Source organism: Somniosus microcephalus, chromosome 16 (genome assembly GCF_052327205.1).
Source record: "Somniosus microcephalus isolate GS21.2 chromosome 16, FLI_Smic_1.0, whole genome shotgun sequence".
Lineage (NCBI taxonomy): Eukaryota > Metazoa > Chordata > Chondrichthyes > Squaliformes > Somniosidae > Somniosus > Somniosus microcephalus.
This window is the reverse complement of record NC_141002.1, coordinates 25414272-25430201: the sequence shown is the minus strand read 5'-3', so window position 1 is coordinate 25430201 and position 15930 is coordinate 25414272. Positions and strand designations below refer to the sequence as shown.

The following is a 15930-nucleotide window of genomic DNA, read 5'->3' as shown; positions in this document are numbered from 1 at the left end:
CCTGGCTAGGCTCTTCATTTGTACCCCTCCCAGATGACCCTCGTGAAGCTCATTGAGTAATCTATCTCTCAACTTGGGTGGAATTACCACTCGGGATCCACACATCAAGGTTCCCCGGCACATTGACAGCTATTCCCTCCTTGGCGAGAATGCTGGCAACAGTGTGTCGCCATATGCTGGCCATCCCTTCACCGTCAAATCATAGACCCGAGAGAGTGTCGGGTCATTTCGGGTTTCCTTCTCAATACTTGCGTTTGTAACAGGCAAACATTCGACTATGGTCGCATGGAATATCTCCACAGGGTCCACTGCAGGTGCTTCTTCCGCTATAGGCAACGGTAGGCGCGACAGCCCATCAGCGTTTCCATGTTGTTTCGTACCTTTGTACTCTATGTCATACTGATGTGCCCCTAGAAAAAGTGACCATCTTTGCAGCCGTTGCGCCGTCATCACCGGAACGCCCTTCTTTGGGTTAAAAATTGAGACCAGGGGTTGATGATCAGTCAGTAGGGTGAATTTCTGCCCGTGCAGATAGTGATTGAACTTCTTCACCCCCCACACCAGGCTGAGGGCCTCCCTGTCAATCTGGGCGTAGTTACACTCGGCTGAGGTTAGTGAGCGTGATGCAAAGGCTATTGGCCTCTCTGAACCGTCACGGAATTTGTGTGACAGCACCACTCCAATGCCGTAAGGTGACGCATCACATGCCAACAGAATCGGTAGTGTTGGGTTGTAGTGGGCCAATACTTCTTTTGAAGTGATTTGGCATTTACATTCCTGAAAGGCACGCTTACACTCATCACTCCATTTCCATGTTACACCAGTTTGAAGGAGGGCGTCCAGTGGGTGCAGAATTGTAGATAAATTCGGCAAGAACTTATGGTAGTAGTTCACCAACCTGAGGAACGACCTCAGTTGCGACACATTTTCTGGTGCTGGAGCCTTGACTACAGCCTCAATCTTGTCCGGCGACTTATGCAACCCTTCCTCATCAATCATGTGGCCACAATACGAGATTTGTCTCCTGAAGAACTCACATTTGGGACGGTTGGCTCGTAGCCCATATTCCTGCAATCTCGTGAGCACCTGTTCCAGGTTGGCAAGGTGTTCATTGTCATTTTCGCCCGTAACCAGGATGTCGTCCAAATAACACTGGGTCCCCGGGATCCCTTGCAGGACTTGTTCCATTGCCCTCTGCCACATAGCCGGGGCCGATGCTACCCCAAATAGCAGTCGATTGTACTGGTAAAGGCCTTTGTGAGTGTTTATCGTGAGGTATTTCCTAGATGCTTCTTCCACCTCCATTTGTAGATACGCTTGAGCCAGGTCAATCTTTGTAAAACGTTTCCCTCCAGATAGTGAGGCGAAAATATCTTCTATCCGCGGAAGCGGATACTGTACTGTGTGCAGGACTGGTTTCACAGTCACCTTGAAGTCCCCACAGATGCGAACCTTCCTTGGCTCCCCAGGCGTGCTGCTCAATGCTTTCTTCATTACAGGAATGATGGGTGTGGCCCACTCGCTCCAGTCCACCTTAGACAGCACCCCCGAACACTCCAGACTCTCCAGTTCAGCTTCCACAGCTGGGCGTATCGCGTATGGCACCGGTCTGGCCTTGAAAAATTTTCGGGTTGCGTTATCCTCAATCTTTATGGTTGCCTTTACTCCTTTTAGAGTCCCAAGTCTTTGTTGGAACACCTCTTCCGCGTCAGATAGAATTTGTGACAGACGTCCAGGTGCGACGTCATCATCTTTTTTGTCAGTCACAGTTAGTGCCAGAATGGAATGCCAATCCAATTGTAGTCTTCGGATCCATTCGCGTCCCAATAATGGTGGTCCTCCATCTCGTAGTATATACATGTATAGTTTCTGTGTTTCCTTTCCGTTATTTTCAACTGGCACCCTTATTTTTCCTCTGGGGTAGACCTTTTGCCCCATGTATGTCTTCAGTACAATGGACGTGTCCTTTAAGGGTATGTGTGAGAATAGCCGCTCATAGTCTCATCGATTCATGACAGTTAGGGCTGATCCTGTGTCCAATTCCATCTTCACTGGGGACCCTGCTATCATGAGGGTGACCCAAATGGTTCGGTGATCTTCTTTTGCGATCACATTGTGTAACTTTAAACAACTTAGTCGCCTGCTCCCGGAGTCCTTATCACTCTCCTGATCTTCTGAACTACTATCTGTCAGTTTCTTTACTTTCCTGTACTGTTCCTTAGTAGTTCTTGTCGTGTTGGTCTTCTTTCCCGACCTGCAGACTCTTGCTATATGTCCCATTTTCCCGCATTGCCTGCATATTTTGTCTTTAAACCAGCAGTCCTTCTGCTCATGGGTTGTTCTGCCGCAGCGATAGCACTTTTCGGCTCTATACGCCATTTCGTTAGCGCTGTATTCTTGTGGTTTCTGTTGTATTTCTGCAGCTCCCCGTGCTGCTGCTTCGTAGGATACTGCCACGCTGAAAGCCTGTTCTAGCGTCAGGTCCTTTTTTGAAAGTAGTCGTTTCTGGGTTCCTTCACTCTGGAGCCCGCAGACAAACTTATCCCGTAAGGTGTCTGCCAGTCCTGCTCCGAACTGGCAGTGCTTCGATAACTTGCGTAGTTCCGTAAGATAGTCAGCATTGCTCTCATCTTTGTGCTGGTTTCTTTTATGGAACTTGAATCTTTCTGCTATCAGCAGTGGTGTAGGGCTTAGATGTTCCTGTAAGATATGAACAATCTCCTCAAAACTTTTCTCCATTGGTTTAGCTGGGGTAATTAAATTCCGCAATAGGCCGTACGTACTCGCACCCATCAGATTTAATAATACCGACGCCCTCTTTCCATCAGCCACCTCATTTGCCTTGCAGTACACTTCAATTCTTTCCACATACGTGGTCCAGTCTTCTACCTCGTTGTCGAAAGCAGTGATACTGCCACTTTTCGGCATCTTGGGCAATTTAAAATGGCGCCTCCCGCGCTTTTGCTTCTTCCCCAATGGAATAAAATGGCGCCTCCCGCGCTTTTGCTTCTTCCCCAACGGGATAAAATGGCTCCTTCCCCTTACTGCCACGCTGCTCCTAGCGTTCTACGGGGTAATGGCGGCGACCCGCTGTTTCGGCACGTCTCGCTTTCCTTCCCCCCCGTTTAGTTTCTCTCCGCTGTCCTGTTCTCGAGCACCGACCGCGCCCTGTGCGCACCACCCTCTCTCTCTTGTTTTCTTTTCCCGGCGACGCTGCGCGGCCCGATTTGTAGAGCCGCTTGATCGAGCTTGAGCCCGCCGCAGTCCGGAAGGGTCAGCGCGCTACCTGCTACCAGCACGATTCGCTGGAACCACAGTCTCTCCCGCAATTCTCCAAACACCGATGGATTCTTTGGGCAGGTTCCCTCGGTCGACGCCCGTTGCTCAGACTACGACCTTCCTTTCAGGCGAGATCCCCGTGAGATGATGCCACACTGCAGGTGAGTTCGAACTTACTCGTCGCCACTGTAAAGTCCGCGCCTCAATAATACACGGACTTCGGGAGAACAGTTTAACAGGTACTTTACTGAACAAGAGGTAGCTTGAAACTGAAACTACAGAAGCCTGCTAGGGCCTTTTATACAGGGGTGGTCACTGCCGGTACTGCAGTCTAAGACCAGTTATTCCCTTAAAGGTACATACACAACAGTTGGGTGATTGGGCAGATGCATGGCAGATGCAGTATAATGTGGATAAATGCAAGGTTATCCACTTTGGTGTCAAAAACAGGAAGGCAGATTATTATCTGAATGGCAATAGATTGGGAGAAGGGGAAGTGCAATGAGACCTGGGTGTCCTTGTGCACCAGTCGCTGAAGGTAAGCATGCAGGTGCAGCAGGCGGTTAAGAAGGCAAATGGTATGTTGGCCTTCATAACGAGAGGGTTCGAGTACAAGAACAAGGATGTCTTGCTGCAGTTGTACAGGGCCTTGGTGAGACCACACCTTGAGTATTGTGTGCAGTTTTGGTCACCTTATCTGAGGAAGGATGTTCTTGCCATGGAGGGAGTGCAGCAAAGATTCACCAGACTGATACCTGGGATGGCAGGAATGACGTATGAGGAGAGATTGGGTCGATTGGGCTTATACTCGCTGGAGTTTAGAAGAATGAGAGGGGATCTCATTGAAACTTATAAAATTCTAACAGGACTGGACAGACTGGATGCAGGAAGGATGTTCCCGATGGCCTGGGAGTCCAGAACCAGAGGTCACAGTCTAAGGATAAGGAGTAAGCCATTTAGGACAGAGATGAGGAGGAATTTCTTCACCCAGAGAGTGGTGAACCTGTGGAATTCTCTACCACAGAAGGCAGTGGAGGCCAATTCATTAAATATATTCAAGAAGGAGTTGGATATATTTCTTAAGGCTAAAGGGATCAAGGGATATGGGGAGAAAGCAGGGACAGGGTACTGAAATTGGATGATCAGCCATGATCTCATTGAATGGCGGAGCAGGCTCGAGGGGCCAAATGGCCTACTCCTGCTCCTATCTTCTGTGAAAAAAAAAAGTTGGCAGGTTGTGCCGGCTTCCCAACTCACTCGCATTTTTCCTGCATTTCACCCCCCACCTGCACCCAAACCCACAAGCTCACTCACGTTAAAATTCCCCCCTCACTGTCTGTTTATATTATGCCTGTAGGGCTGGATGTTAATCAGAGAACTAGTAAACCAATGGAAAAGTGTTTCCCAAATTTAAGATATAATGATTGGAAGAAAAGAAAAAACCTTGCATTTATACACCACCTTTCACGACCTCAGGACATCCCACAGTGCTTTACAGTCAATGCAGTATTTCTAAAGTGCAGTCACTGTAGGGAAATGTAGCCAACTTGTGCACAGCAAGGTCCACAAACAGCAATGAGATAATGATTAATAATCTGTTTTAGTGGTGTTGACTGAGAGATAAATATTAGCCAGACACTAGGAGAACTCCCCTGATCTTCTTCAAAAAGTGTCAAAGGATAAGTCACTAGTATATATGCCTACCTGAGAGGGAAGATGGGGCCTCAATTTAATGTCTCGATTTCAAAATTCTCGTCCTTGTTTTCAAATCCCCCCATGGCCTCGCCCCTCCCTATCTCTGTAATCTCCTCCAGCTCCATATCCCCCCCGAGATATCGGCACTCCTCTAATTCTGTCCTCTTGAGCATCCCTGATTATAATCACTCAACCATTGGTGGCCGTGCCTTCTGTTGCCTAGGCCCTAAGCTCTGGAATTCCCTGCCTAAACCTCTCCGCCTCGCTACCTCTCTTTCCTCCTTTAAGGAGCTCCTTAAAACCTACCTCTTTGACCAAGCTTTTGGTCATCTGCCCTAATTTCTCTTTTTGTGGCTCGTTGTCAAATTATTTTGTCTTTTAATACTCCTGTGAAGCGCCTTGGGACGTTTTACTACGTTAAAGGCGCTATATAAATAAAAGTTGTTGTTGTTTTCTCATCTGAAAGATGGCACCTCCAATAGTGACACACTGCCTCAGTACTGCACTGAAGTGCCAGTCTGGGTTCTATGCTCAATCTCTGGAGTGGGGCTGGAACCCATGACCTTCTGACTCAGTCGCAAGAGCCAAATCTGATGCCTGTCTGGCACAAATCACTGCGATTTGTATGTGATGTTGTGATGAAAATGGCATAAGGCTCTTCTGTATTTTATCCCTTTTTAAGCAAAAAGATGAACACTTTTCCATGACGATGCGCTCCATAACAATAATGTAAGGATTATTTCAACTGCAATTTTATTCTATGCATTTCTGATTGCCACGGTTTTATTTCGCCTGACAAAACAGTGGAGAAATGCAGCTTTAAAGCCTGGTCCACTCTGTTTACCATGTTGAATGATGGAGATCGTATATAGCAATAATTGTGCAAAGGAAGTCTCAGATATTTGGGGTAACAGTCTTTAGTATACATGTTACAAAACCCTCCCTCCCATTATCCAGCTCTCCCAGGAATCCAGCATAAACAGGATGAGCAACCTCACTCGGTTACCCTGCGCAAATACCTACAAGTAAATAGATATGCTTTGAACAGGGGCTCAGCTCCAGCACTGCTCCCAGTGTTTTTCTATTTGTTTTTTTCTAAATCGCTCCCTTTTTGACATTGCACCAGGTCAATATGAAACATTTTAGTGTTCCCTCGGGCTGAAGTTGTAACCACATTCATCTTGCTATTGCCTGCCAATTAACGTCAATGGACAATGGAACAAAGACTGCGGCCTGCCTGCTCACTTTACAAAGTGGAAACTGCAGTTTACCTTCCGTGCGTTCGTTTAAAATCCATTTGTGTAGTCACCAAATACATCTTACTGTGATGCAATTACACTTCCACAGGCACTGAGCAATAACATCTTGCCTTTGTGACGCCGTTTTATTTCATTTTGCCCAAGGATACAATAAAACAAATATTAACTACAACCTTTGGCCTGTAAGTGCCAAACAATTCCCCCTTAGCTCGTAGAACTGTGTGTGTAATCCATTTAAAGTCTAAATTCCTATGACCAATAGTTAATTGCTGTTGCCCTCAAATGCGGTCGGTATTTGTATATTGCATGCACCCTTTAAAACCTTTGTCTTGGCCGAGTAAAGTTTGTCTCAAGTATTGTGTACCATTACTGCAATCACAATGTAAAAAAACATGGACAGGAACTTAAGTGTAGATTGGTTAAATCAGGATGAGTCAGCCCCTCAAGTAGTTGAGAACGTGATTTTCAATAAAAAGGGTGGTGACAAATTTGAGGCCTGGAGGCTCAGGCCTCTCAAGTATCACTGCACTATTTCTACCTCAACCAATCCATCATCTACAGGAAACTGAATGGAAGACTTTTAAGGGTCGAGTGCTGAAGCTGCTCATCATTCAAATTTGCTTGGGTGAGTTTGAACATTTCCCAGCTAAAGCACAAGATGTAGAACGGGTCCAAAGACAGGGGTGTCATCTCAGTGGATAATGGGGAATTCACCATCCCACTGTGCAATCAAATCATACCAGGGGATGAATAAAGCAGGTTCAGTAATAACTCTCTGCCTGACTCTGACTTCAGGACAATGAGCTTGCAAGGGGAGGGGGAGAAGGACAGGGTAAATCTTCTTCATTCCTCCTCCCCTGGTAACAAGAGCAATGTCAAATGCAATACTTCGGCACAGTTACTTGATTTCAATCATTATAGTGCAGGCACCTCTTTTTTTTTAAGTACAATTCAAGTTTCTTTCAATCACCTAGGCCCTATGCTCTGGAATTCTCTCTCCACCTTTATGGCTCTCCTTAAAAAACTAGCTCATTGACCAAGCTCCTAATATCTCCTTCTTTAGCTCTGTTTTTGTCCCATTACGCTCCTGTGAAGTGCCTTGGGATGTATTCCTATGTTAAAGGTACTATTGTGGCAGAACCACTGAATGACTCTGGCTAACTGTATATAATTCTCTTTAACGATGTCCTAACACCAGCCTAAACCTGTACCATTGTGTTAGGCATTACTGTGTTTTGTATATAGAGTTTGCATGTACGGGGCATGGCCCCTTTAAGAGCGCAGGAAAACGTGGGCAAACGCGATGACGTCACGTTGCAAACCACGGGGCTGCCCAGGCAGTCCTCGTGGCATCTCCGTTGAGTAAAGACCTGTTTAATTGTTCTCTTGTGTGATCTCTGTTATTCGTAGGAATTCGTTAATTCCTACACTATATAAATACAAGTTGTTTTAGGAGCACAGAATTGCCATGCAGTTACCACCCAAATTGTCTTAACGCACACTGACATGATGATTCTGACCCAAGGATTTTATACTCTCAAAACAAACTTTTTCAACAACAACAAAAAGTCCACAGGGAGCCATTCGTGAAAACTGGCGAATGTTCAAATGACACTATTTTACTAGTTTTGGAATAAAACCAACATAGTTCACGAATGAGGAACTGTCGCTGTTTATCAGAGGCTTTGCAAATGTTGCTGACGAGGCATTGTTATTTACCCTGTGCCCTAAAAACAGCATTCCACACTGTATAAACAGCCCAATGTGGACCAGTGAAAAAGGATTGTCTTGTAAACCTGTAAATTGAAAACACGTGTCCATTGCCAGTCAGTTCAACACTGTTGTGAGTAACTGGTCTTTGTGCTATACACCCAGACTTTCAGCACATACACTGGCAGTGTCAAGTGGAATCACCTACATTTCTTTTTCCACTTGCTCTCTCTTCTTAAAATCACATCTAATCACAATGAAAATGCCATGCGGTATTATTAAACCTGGCCTGAAAAGAATGTTTTCAAACAAATGTCAGATTCGTGCAAATTGCCACATTTGATTATTAAGTTTGTTGATCATCCTGCTTTTGTTGAGTAGAGCCTCAGCATTCATTTAGATGAAAAAGCGGATCGTCCTTGGCACAGCTCACAGTGAGTCACAGAGCACGCTGTTCCATAACAATGGGCTGGCACTGTCATGTAAGCAACAATCTATTCTTAGAGTCACTAACTGAATACATCGAATTGATACGCTGAGATTTTTACCAGTGCTTGGAAAATCAAATTTTGTGATTCTGTCCATTTTTCTGAGAAAACCATCAATGAGGGGCCTTTTTATTATTATATATTCCTTTACTAGGGGGATGGAGTATAAAAGTAGGGAAGCCTTGCTACAACTGTACAGGACGTTGGTGAAACCGCACCTGGAGTACTGCGTACAGTTTTGGTCTCCTTATTTAAGGAGGGATATACTTGCATTGGAGGCAGTTCAGCGAAGGTTCATTAGGTTGATTACTGAGATGAAAGAGTTGTCTTATGAGGAAAGGTTGAGCAAGTTGGGCCAATATTCATTGGAGTTTAGAAGAATGAGAGGTGATCTTATTGATACATAAGATTCTGAGGGGGCTTGACAGGGTTGATGCTGAGAGGATGTTTCCCCTCGTGGGGGAATCTAGAACTGGGGGCATGGTTTCAGGATAAGGGGTCGCCTATTTAAGATGGAGGTGAGGAGGAATTTCTTCTCTCAGACGGTTGTGAATCTTTGGAATTCTCTACCCCAGAGAGCTGTGGAGGCGGAGTCATTGAATATATTCAAGGCTGAGATAGACAGATATTTGAGTCAAGGGTTATGGGGAGCGGGTGGGAAAGTGGAGTTGAGGCCAAGATCAGATCAGCCATGATCTTATTGAATGGCGGAGCAGGTTCGAGGCGCCGAATGGCCTACTCCTGCTCCTATTTCCTTTGTTCTTATGTTTTTATGTTCTTACTCATTTATTCGCCTTTTTATTTCGTCTTCTTTAAAGCTCAGGACACACAGGAAGATGGTAGACAATACGCAGCAGATTGTAGATAGGTGTGCGGGGCCTAACAGAAGGGAACAGGACTTTTGGAGCAATTATCCCTTGGGGATTCAGACAGGAAACTACTGATGCATGTTGGGAAATTCTGGAAACTGCACATGCTCAGATTGGAAAACATATCCAATCGAAGCCTAGGCTATTGAGACAAGTTGAGACCTTGAAGTAAGCACTTTGCCTAGATAATAATATGAAGTCACTTTAAAGTATTCTTTTGTTGGTGAAGCGCTTTGGTACATTACTGACGCATGATAAAGCACTATATATGGAAGTCCTTTCTTTAATAAATATAGTAAAAGATACAAAAGACAATTCTATGGGGGTAATTTTCACCTCTTGGGCAGTAAACTGGTGGAGCAGATCCCCACCTGTTGTACAACCTGCCCGATTTTCATTTTCTAGAAGTGAAGGTGAATATTACCCTCTTAGGGAAAATTAATGATGTTATTGTTGGGAGAGGGATGAGGTGGGAGGAGAGGCAAGCAGCAGCCACAAGGGGCAGCAATGGAGAGCGAGCACACAGTACGCTGGATTTATGATGCTCCAAGGTGGCTTGTGCTGTGGACATCAGTGCCATCTATCTTGGAGATGCAGCTTGGAGGTTGGTTTTCAAGCTAGGTGAACAATAGCGCCACCTATCTTGGAGATCAACCATGGAAGCAATGTAATGAATAAGTAAGCAAAATACTGCGGATGCTGGAAATCTGAAATAAAAACAGAAAATGCTGGAGAAACTCAGCAGGTCAGGCAGCATCTGTGAAGAGAGAAACAGAGTTAACGTTTCAGGTCGATGACCTTTCGTCAGAACTGGAAAAAAGCAGGCAATGGAACAGATTTTTAAGCAAGTGTAGGGGCTGGGAAATGGGGGAGGGGATGAAAGAACAAAAGGGAAGGCCTGTGATAGGATGGAAGGCAGAAGAGATTAAGAGACATTAAGAGATATTGAGAGATATTCAAGGCAAAAGGAGATGGTAATGGGACAGGTTAAGAAACAAAGGATGGCTCTAGATGAAGTGTAAATTGCGCTGGCAGAATGAAAGACAGCTGCCATGCGGGGGAGAAGAAAAAAAGACACAGACAAAAAGTGTGGGTAAAAAATATATATGATAGGGGCCGGGGTTCTGATCTGAAATTGTTGAACTCTATGTTGAGCCCAGAGGGCTGTAGAGTGCCTAATCAAAAGATGAGGTGCTGTTCCTCGAGCTTACACTGAGCTTCCGTGGAACAATGCAAGAGGTCGAGGACGGTGAGGTCTGAGTGGGAATGAGGCGGTGAATTAAAGTGACAGGCCACCGGAAGCTCGGGGTCCCCCTTATTGACTGAACGGAGGTGTTCCACAAAGCGATCACCCAATCTGCATTTGGTCTCCCCAATGTAGAGGAAACCACATCGTGAGCAGTGAATAAAGTATACTAAATTGCAAGAAGTACAAGTAAATCGCTGTTTCACCTGGAAGGGGTGTTTGGGGCCCTGGACAGTGGGAAGGGGGGAGGTATAAGGGCATGTGTTGTTCTGTTCTTCTCTCCCACATGGCAGCTGTCTTTCATTCTGCCAGCGCAACTCACACTTCATCTAGAGCCATCCTTTGTTTCTTTACGTGTCCCGTTACCATCTCCTCTTGCCTTGAATATCTCTTAATGTCTCTCAATGTCTCTTAATCTCTCCTGCCTTCTATCCTATCACAGACCTTCCCTTTTGTTCTTTCATCCCCACCCACATTTCCCAGCCTCTTCACTTGCCTAAAAATCTGTCCCATTTCCTGCTTTTTTCCAGTTCTGATGAATGGTCATCGACCTGAAACGTTAACTCTGTTTCTCTCTTCACAGATGCTGCCTGACCGGCTGAGTTTCTCCAGCATTTTCTGTTTTTATATTATTATATATATTATATCTAACCCTGTGTTTGGTTAGTATCCTCTCATAGTTTTGCTGCTTTTATTGGAAGAGAAGAAGACTCTCAGAGTCCCTACTCAGTCAACGCACATTGGAGAAAAATAGGCCATGTTTGAAATTTAAAATATCAAGGTGAAATTGAAAAATAAATTGTGCGTTTTCCATGGCATTGCTCATATGCATCCAAGGGTTAGGAAGAGTTGGGGTGTCAAAGGCAGTAGAGGACTGGCAGAAGTCCAGGAAAAATCAGGGTGAGGGCAGGAGGAGACTAGGCAGCTATATCTTCTACCGAGTCAGCCTGTCCTCGAGGTTCCCGGCCCTGAAGCGGGAACAGTGCAAGTATTTTTCATTAACAGTGGGAGTAGAGCAAGGGAAACAAAGGCAAAATCAGAGAAAGGAACAATGGGAAGGAGAGCAAGGGGAACAAGTGGAAGGTCAACAATGGGAATAAAGGGAAGGTCAGTAATGGGAACAAAGGGAATGGCAGCATTGGGAACAAAGAGGTCAACAATGGGACCGCAGGTAAGGTCAGCAAAAGGAAGGTCAACACTGGGAACAAAGGGAAGGGCAGCATTGGGAATAAAGGAAAGGGCAGCATCGGGAATAAAGGAAAGGGCAGCATCGGGAATAAAGGGAAGGGCAGCATTGGGAATAAAGGGAAGGGCAGCATCGGGAATAAAGGAAAGGGCAGCATCGGGAATAAAGGAAAGGGCAGCATCGGGAATAAAGGGAAGGGCAGCATCGGGAATAAAGGGAAGGGCAGCATCGGGAATAAAGGGAAGGGCAGCAATGGGAATAAAGGAAAGGGCAGCATCGGGAATGAAGGAAAGGGCAGCATCGGGAATAAAGGAAAGGGCAGCATCGGGAATAAAGGAAAGGGCAGCATCGGGAATAAAGGAAAGGGCAGCATTGGGAATAAAGGGAAGGGCAGCATCGGGAATAAAGGAAAGGGCAGCATCGGGAATAAAGGAAAGGGCAGCATCGGGAATAAAGGAAAGGGCAGCATCGGGAATAAAGGAAAGGGCAGCATCGGGAATAAAGGAAAGGGCAGCATCGGGAATAAAGGAAAGGGCAGCATCGGGAATAAAGGAAAGGGCAGCATTGGGAATAAAGGGAAGGGCAGCAATGGGAATAAAGGAAAGGGCAGCATCAGGAATAAAGGAAAGGGCAGCATCGGGAATAAAGGAAAGGGCAGCATCGGGAATAAAGGGAAGGGCAGCAATGGGAATAAAGGAAAGGGCAGCATCAGGAATAAAGGAAAGGGCAGCATTGGGAATAAAGGGAAGGGCAGCAATGGGAATAAAGGAAAGGGCAGCATTGGGAATAAAGGGAAGGGCAGCAATGGGAATAAAGGGAAAGACAGCATTGGGAATAAAGGAAAGGGCAGGATCAGGAATAAAGGAAAGGGCAGCATCAGGAATAAAGGGAAAGGCAGCATCGAGAATAAAGGAAAGGGCAGCATCGGGAATAAAGGAAAGGGCAGCATCGGGAATAAAGGAAAGGGCAGCATCGGGAATAAAGGAAAGGGCAGCATTGGGAATAAAGGAAAGGGCAGCATCGGGAATAAAGGAAAGGGCAGCAATGGGGAATAAAGGGAAAGGGCAGCATCGGGAATAAAGGAAAGGGCAGCATCGGGAATAAAGGGAAAGGCAGCATTGGGAATAAAGGAAAGGGCAGCATCGGGAATAAAGGAAAGGGCAGCAACGGGAATAAAGGAAAGGGCAGCATCGGGAATAAAGGAAAGGGCAGCATTGGGGATAAAGGAAAGGGCAGGATCGGGAATAAAGGAAAGGGCAGCAATGGGGATAAAGGAAAGGGCAGCATCGGGAATAAAGGGAAAGGCAGCATTGGGAATAAAGGGAAGGGCAGCAATGGGGATAAAGGGAAAGGGCAGCATTGGGAATAAAGGGAAGGGCAGCATTGGGAATAAAGGAAAGGGCAGCATTGGGAATAAAGGAAAGGGCAGGATCGGGAATAAAGGGAAAGGCAGCATTGGGAATAAAGGAAAGGGCAGCATCGGGAATAAAGGAAAGGGCAGCATCGGGAATAAAGGGAAAGGCAGCATTGGGAATAAAGGGAAGGGCAGCAATGGGAATAAAGGGAAGGGCAGCAATGGGAATAAAGGAAAGGGCAGGATCGGGAATAAAGGAAAGGGCAGCAATGGGGATAAAGGAAAGGGCAGCATCGGGAATAAAGGGAAAGGGCAGCATTGGGAATAAAGGGAAAGGGCAGCATTGGGAATAAAGGAAAGGGCAGCATTGGGAATAAAGGAAAGGGCAGGATCGGGAATAAAGGAAAGGGCAGCAATGGGGATAAAGGAAAGGGCAGCATCGGGAATAAAGGGAAAGGCAGCATTGGGAATAAAGGGAAGGGCAGCAATGGGGATAAAGGGAAAGGCAGCATTGGGAATAAAGGGATGGGCAGCATTGGGAATAAAGGGAAAGGCAGAAATGGGAATAAAGGGAAGGGCAGCATTGGTAATAAAGGGAAGGGCACCAAAGGAAATAAGGGATCAGCGATGACAGCATAACACAAAAAAAGGAAACAGGGCCGGCCACCATTTAAAGCCTGGGGCTGGTTAGCTCAGCAGCTTATTAAGTGTCAGATTGGCAGGTGAACAAACAGAAAGAAAAGGTTGGGTCGGGGATTTGGCTGCCATTCAAGGCTCAGGTCAGAGTTCGTCAGAGATTCAAAGGCCAGTTAAATGTTGAGTCCTGTAGCTCTACAGCAATTCAAGGGTCGATTCATGGTGGGATTGGCAGTCATTCAAGGGTTGGGTTGAGGTGGGGACATGGCACCCATTGAAGGGTTGTTAGGGAAGTGGCAGCCATTTAAGCGTCGGGTCCAGTCCAGGATTCAGCAGGTATGTAAAGGGTGGATCAGGGAACACATCAAAAATTCCAATGGCAGTAATTGAAAGTTCTGGACACTGATTAATTACAGACTAAAGATATTTATATATATATTAAAATATAAAACTTATAACTAAAATAGTGGAGCACAGCAGTGTGCATCCACTTCCTCGTTCTTTCTACTACACACCTTGGACACGGTAGACCAACCATTACAGTGCCATCAGTGATGGTGGACCTGGCTGATGGGACATAAGAACTTAAGAACATAAGAAATAGGAGCAGGAGTCGGCCATACGGCCCCTCGAGCCTGCTCCACCATTCAATAAGATCATGGCTTATCATCGACCTCAACTCCACTTTCCCGCCCGATCCCCATATCGCTTGATTCCCCTAGAGTCCAAAAATCTATCTATCCCAGCCTTGAATATACTCAAAGACTCAGCATCCACGACTCTCTGGGGCAGAGAATTCCAAAGATTCACAACCTTCTGAGTGAAGAAATTCCTCCTCATCTCGGTCTTAAATGGCCGACCCCTTATTCTGAGACTATGTCCCCTAGTTCTAGACTCTCCAGCCAGGGGAAACAACCTCTCAGCATCTACCCTGTCAATCCTCTTCAGAATCTTGTATGTTTCAATGAGATCACCTCTCATTCTTCTGAACTCCAGAGAGTAAAGGCCCATTCTACACAATCTCTCATCATAGGACAGCCCTCTCATCCCAGGAATCAATCTAGTGAACCTTCGTTGCACCGCCTCCAAGGCAAGTATATCCTTCTTTAGATAAGGAGACCAAAACTGTGCACAGTACTCCAGGTGTGGTCTCACCAAGGCCCTGTACAATTGTAGCAAGACTTTCTTACTCTTATACTCCACTCCCTTGCAATAAAGGCCAACATGCCATTTGCCTTCCTTCCTTTAGCTTGCTGTACCTGCATGCTAGTTTTCTGTGTTTCTTGCATGAGGACATGGAAGTATTACAGCACCACTAGTGATTGGAGGACTACAACAGGATTGTGACAGTTGACTTGGAATTTATAATGGGAAATGTTGCTATGTAAATGTGACCAAAAATTGTGACCAAGTTTGTGGAAAGGAAGTGTGTTCCCAATGCAAGCTTTTTGATGTATGTTACTGCTTCATGATTTTATTATAGGTAGTAGATCCTCTTGAAATGCCTTAGATTATACCACCACTATCTCTCATACCTCATACACACTGCACAGTCCCACAAGGATATCCCAGTGTCCTGGGGTGGTTGCCAGATTTTTCTTTGCTTCACTTTCTCTCTCTCTCTTCCTCCGCTTCCCCTTTTGGCTTGTCCTTATAATCTCTCTCTGGCTTTTAAGCCCAAGCTTGGTGTCAGTTAATCATTACATCCTGATTTGTTCCCCCTCCTCCCCTCCTCCAATGTTGTCCCCTAAACGCTACTTTCCAGGGGATGGTGACTCAATCGAGGGTGGGGGGAGGGGTGGCGGGGGTTTGGGTTTGGGGCGTGGTTTCACGGTGAAGAAAGCTCTCCCTCCATACTTTATGGCGAACCTGAAAGGTGAACATCAGCAAGTATTTCATCCAAGGAGTGGGAATCTTGGCCAATTCCCCGTTCCCCTCCCCAGCCATAATGACCCCTATCACTATCCTAGCAAGGGTTCAGCTTGGAACTTTAATGTCTGCGCACTTACCATGTCTAATGAGCCATCAGGGCAGGTGGGTGCTCTTCTTCATTTGAATGCACACGTAAAATTTTGGGCAACTCCAATTGGTCACCCGATGATTATTATCATGATGTCATGTCACTGATCAACAATCCATATTGTGCACACTGGTTTATAAATATTGGCCCAGAAATTCGGGTCGGAGACTTCCCGCGGGTGCAAGCCT

At 45.9% G+C, this 15930-nt stretch overlaps 1 protein-coding gene across 1 annotated transcript in view; it reads left to right on the top strand.

Moving 5' to 3' along the window:
- The window catches only part of LOC147106025 (uncharacterized), a 47703-nt gene extending 33978 nt beyond the window's left edge, over positions 1–13725 (top strand). The window contains 4 exon segments of the mRNA XM_086009785.1: positions 11561–12773; positions 12815–13074; positions 13076–13401; positions 13476–13725. Of these exon segments, the coding sequence (XP_085865911.1) occupies positions 11561–12773; positions 12815–13074; positions 13076–13401; positions 13476–13725 (2049 nt within the window).
- The last annotated feature ends 2205 nt before the right edge of the window (positions 13726–15930 follow it).